The following is a 4,814-nucleotide window of genomic DNA, read 5'->3' as shown; positions in this document are numbered from 1 at the left end:
AACCACCCACAAAATCCACTGAGCCCATTTGTTTGAGTTATTTTAGCTCCTCAAACGTATCAGCTAAACGGCCTCCTCCAAAATGAGCCATCATAGCTTTAGTGAGGTTTTCTCAGGCTATAGTTTCCGTCGAATCATGCCATAGTAATCCACGCAATGTAATCTTCCATGCTTAACTATGTCTATTGAATCTTAACTTCTTCAGAAATTCTTTGAACGTCAAAATACGTTTCTGCTATAGTAATCCACACAACAGGGTCGTCGCCGTTGAAAGGAGGAAGCTCGACCTTCTTTGTTGATAAACAGGACTCGTCGACAGTTGTTTGCACTGTTTTTGAACTGGATTGAGGTGTTTTGGTTGTCCCATCACATGTTGGATTTCTGCAATCAACGCATCGCTAATCTCATCCATTCCCGATTCTAAACGTTCTAAACGATGTTCAACAATGGTGAGACGATCAGTCATTCTTGGTGGCATCAACAATGGTCGGTCTGATCAATTGCTAAAGAAGAGTAATTATAACATAAAATATGAGGTAAATATGGAATGTTTCAATATTATTGAAAGATGATAATATGGAAATAATACTATATATTCTAGACCAAAGCTCCTTAGTAGGGACAATGGTTAGTCTTTCACTACTTGACCATACAAAGTACTGACACTACAATCATTAACACCTACAATTTTCCCCCACACACTACTTTATTGGGGAACATCTTAACAACCTAGGACAACTGTCACATTACACATTCTCCCTACTCTCTCTTTTTTTCCTTTTCTCATACCAAACTTTGGGCTCCTTATTAGGATTCAGTCCAATAGTTCTATCAAACTATAGGGTTATGCGTTCCCCCATAGCACTATACAGACTTACAATTTATACATTTAAAGTTTTGAGTTTGGATTTGGTGCAGTCAATTTTTTGGAAAACTCCAAACAGAAAGGTTTTTGTTTAGGAAAACCAAATATAGTTCCTATTAGATGGAGACTATGATTCCAGTAACAAAATATTCTTATTGATGGATCAAATGAATTGATGGTTCTCTGGGAAGATAATACAATTTGCTCAAGCTGATTTTAAAACACTGTACAAAAGACCAAAGCTTGTGCAACTAAATTGGTTGCCTATGTAGAAGATTGAACATTATTCGGTGAAGAGATGGATGGGATGAAAAATATTACATTAACCACTTCAGAATTCACATCAAAGAGTACTCTTTGGAAGATTAGTTAAAGCAGGATGAGTAAGGGTTCACATCACTCCATGATGATGAGCTGCACTTAATCTTCTTATGAAACTTGGGTTCTTTAGGCAAAGTAGGGTTCTTCATTGACCTTGCTCATACAAAATAAAAAAATAAAAATTAGTATGAGATAAACATATTCTAAAGAGAAATCAATTAAGATTGGCCAATAAGTGCAACTTTAAATCATTGATCATGTGACTGGATCAATTCTTACCTCCTTGGGATAAAAGGTCTATCAAAATATGGCATGGGCTGTGCTTTTGGTACAAGTTCCTTTCTCAACCTTTTGATTTCTTCTTCTTCTGCCAACTTTAAAAGTCGAGAGTAGCATACAAGAAATCATCAGCATTTAAAAATGGAAACATAGAAAACATAGTTAATCAGTGAAGTCTGGATATTAGTAGTTGTACCTTCTGTTGTCTTTCCCTCTCCATTTTGTATTGCTCAATGAAGCTCAATTTTTCTGCCACCTGCAATAATTCAACACCCATCAAATCTTGTTTCTATTTCCTACAATTCACAGCTTCCAAAAATAAAGAGAACTCCATTATTCATAAGTCTACAAATTCAGTAGCTAAACTTATCTCTAAAAACTTAAAAAGGCAAATAGTATTGCAAAACCAATAAAAAGAAAAGACAATACAATACAAGTCTTGAAAGGTACAACAATGAGGAAAAAAGAGGCACCTGTTGATCAAACTCGGCGCGATCCAATGCCCGCACATCAGTGTGAAGCTTTAGGTCAACAGGTATAGTAATGTCTTTCACCGGAGGTTTTACTAAACACTGCAATAATAGCACCAAAGAACGCCAAATATCCCAGGTCGTTATAGCAATACAGGACCATATACAAGCCACTTAGTTATAGTGAAATTTTGTGTTTTGGACCACAACATAATCATATAGAACTCAAACAAAGTACTTTCTATTTTATAGATAAACGGCCATACCTCCGGTGCATCTGTTGTCCAAGGAAGGCCCTGTGCAACAGGGATCCTTTGCTTCTCTTCTTCCGTCATCATCTCCTGTACCTTTTTCACAAATACTTCCTCTTTTACCTTACCCCTTTGCTACATTTACATTCCATAACAAATGTCATAATCCAAATATCTTTGGGAAAATGACATTAACAGTACGAATAATAATAGTCATGATGATCATATAGAACTTTAAAATGATGAATCAATCAATTGTAATGAATTACCTCAGTTCTTAGCTTGAATGGCTTTTGGCTGGTGACTTTTTGCTGTTTCTTTCTCCATCTCCTTCCCCCAATAGTGGTAGTTGATGACTCTAAGCTCTGAAATTTATTCAATTAAAACTTTAACACTCTTAATTGATTAGTATATATATCATTAGTTATTCTACATTGTTGTTGATGAATTAATGACTTACATTTCTTCTGCTACTTCGTCCCCCATTAGAAGTCCTTCTAGACAAACTGCAATATGTAGGAAGATAACAAACATCAATAACACAACACTGAAAATAGAACTCACTCATCATTTGAAATCCTCTTAATCCCTTTCTATTATAAAATAAAAGGCTGCCACTAATATCGAATTCTTAATTGATAAATACTTATATATATATATATATATATATATACACATTTTCATAATTTAAAGAAGAATAAAATAATACTGAATTATCATGCACTATTTAACTTATCTTATGCTAGTTTAGGGATATCAATTTAATCAACTCTAAGCTTGTAAATTACTATCATAATTTCTCAAAGTCTATAATTATTCCTAATTCTTGGTTTTCAGGTGTTACATCTTTTATTTATCATTTTTTATTTCAAAGAGCATACTGACCTAGTGGCTTAACTCACACACACTAAGTGTGAAGAAGATGTATAGAGTAGGGACGGTTCAAACCCGCGCGCCAACATATGAAATATTTCCACATTCTTAATTTTAATAAATGAACCATGACAATTGATAAACATAACTTATAACATTCATATACTATTATTAAATTAAAAGTAAGCTGGTTTTTTCTCAAAACTAATCATCAAAACTAAACACTTGGATTAATCATAATCAAACCTTCCGCGAGCGCTATCCCAAGAAGAAGAAACAGAGTCATGTGGATCCAAACCAAGGTTTTGAGATGTCAAAATCAAATCTGATGGAGAAAATGAAGAACAACCAGAAACCTTATCATTCTCTCTAGTTTCCTTCTCCTCCTCCACTTTTTTATCCTCATCCTTTGAATTAGGTTCAAATTGAAGCTTCTCAAAAGCCTTAACCAAATTCATAACTTTCCCTGACCCAATTTGTGTAACACTTTCCCTTACCTCTTCCCTCAATCTCTCCCTACTTCTCTTCACAACCAAATTCAAACCATCTTGTTTTTCAACAACAACACTATCAATTTCAGCAACTTCTTCTACTTCTTCTTCTTCTTCATCGTCGTGATCTCGATTCTTGAAAAACTCCTCCTGAGACTTTCTCAGATTATGGTAAGCAACACAAACACACTTCTTATTCTTCTCTTTGCAATTACAAAATGGCGCCGTCGAAACTGCATCGCCGCCTTCCTTTTGATCCTCCTTCTTCGATTTCTTCTTTGCTACAACGAACTTCCTCTGCCTGATTTTGTTCCTAGGGGAATTCGGGTTTTTCGGTTTCTGAGACTTTTTGGCGGAACTAGAAGGGGAATTAGAATTTGGTGGGTTTTGAATGTTAGGGTTCAGATTCTCGGTGTGTTTGGGAGTTTCTTGAATCTTGGATCTACATGAACGTGGAGTGGTTGTGGCTAGTGTTGATGATGCTCCGGCGGTGTTGGAAGACATGTTTGCCGGAAAAAGTGGTGGTGTTTCAATCGGCGATGAGAAATATGTTAGTATTTTAGTTAAGAGGGATTAGAAATTGAGAAAAGAAGAAAAAATCAGAACGTTATTTTAGGAGAATCGTTTTTGCAACGGCTAGTTTTACTGGGACTCATATTTGGCTCTACCACTATTATATTTTTACATGATTTTTCATTTTTTATTTTTTCTTATTTTGTTTATAGTTCTATTTCCATCTTTTGACCGTTGGATTCTGATAGTATTTAGGTAGGTTCTCTTTGGGCTAGTTAGTGAATCATGGTTATTACATGGTCAAAACTCAAGGCCCATTTGTTGATTATTTATTAAGAAAAATGGACTTTGTACATAAACATTTATATCTATATTCTCATATTTGTAATTTTTATACATGGTATTCTTAAAATACCATCATGGTTAATATTAAATTAGAAAATTTGAACAATTTACACATATCCATTTTGAAAAAACAGAAAAAGTATTTCTTTTTTTTTTAAATTTTTAAAATGGAAAATTAATCTTTTGAATTTTTCGATAATTATTTTATTAACCGGTAAATTCGAAAATGAAGTTTTCGAAAACGATTATTTTGCTTATTTAAAATTTTGAAAATGAAAAATTTTATAGATAAAAAACGGATCCAAAATTTTTCAATCAAATAAAGTAAAAATGGTAGGGGTAAAATTTGATTTTAAAAAAATTATGGGAGTAAAGGTCAAAGTGAAAGAGTATCAAATCTAATTTT

The 4,814-nt window shown here is 33.7% G+C and overlaps 1 protein-coding gene across 1 annotated transcript; it reads right to left on the bottom strand.

Moving 5' to 3' along the window:
• Window positions 1–998: 998 nt before the first annotated feature.
• On the bottom strand, window positions 999–4,198 carry LOC101495389 (microtubule-destabilizing protein 60-like). Its single transcript, XM_004489443.4, has 8 exons — window positions 3,306–4,198; window positions 2,647–2,692; window positions 2,456–2,551; window positions 2,202–2,321; window positions 1,939–2,037; window positions 1,662–1,721; window positions 1,466–1,560; window positions 999–1,339 (listed from the first exon to the last, which is right to left on the bottom strand). Exons 1-8 carry the CDS (start codon window positions 4,052–4,054, stop codon window positions 1,231–1,233), a joined length of 1,374 nt encoding a protein of 457 aa, XP_004489500.1. The 5' UTR covers window positions 4,055–4,198; the 3' UTR covers window positions 999–1,230.
• Between the last annotated feature and the right edge of the window lie 616 nt (window positions 4,199–4,814).

This window comes from Cicer arietinum, chromosome 3 (genome assembly GCF_000331145.2).
Source record: "Cicer arietinum cultivar CDC Frontier isolate Library 1 chromosome 3, Cicar.CDCFrontier_v2.0, whole genome shotgun sequence".
NCBI classification, from domain to species: Eukaryota; Viridiplantae; Streptophyta; class Magnoliopsida; order Fabales; family Fabaceae; genus Cicer; species Cicer arietinum.
The sequence above is the reverse complement of the archived record's forward strand: the minus strand, read 5'-3'. Positions and strand labels throughout refer to the sequence as shown.

Excerpts from the sequence above, each read along its gene's own strand:
- LOC101495389 (XM_004489443.4), bottom strand. The coding sequence starts at position 4,054 with ATGTCTTCCAACACCGCCGGAGCATCATCAACACTAGCCACAACCACT. Across the intron at positions 2,552-2,646 it reads GACGAAGTAGCAGAAGAAAT|AGCTTAGAGTCATCAACTAC; the intron begins GTAAGTCATTAA and ends AATAAATTTCAG. Across the intron at positions 1,561-1,661 it reads AGAGGGAAAGACAACAGAAG|TTGGCAGAAGAAGAAGAAAT; the intron begins GTACAACTACTA and ends CGACTTTTAAAG.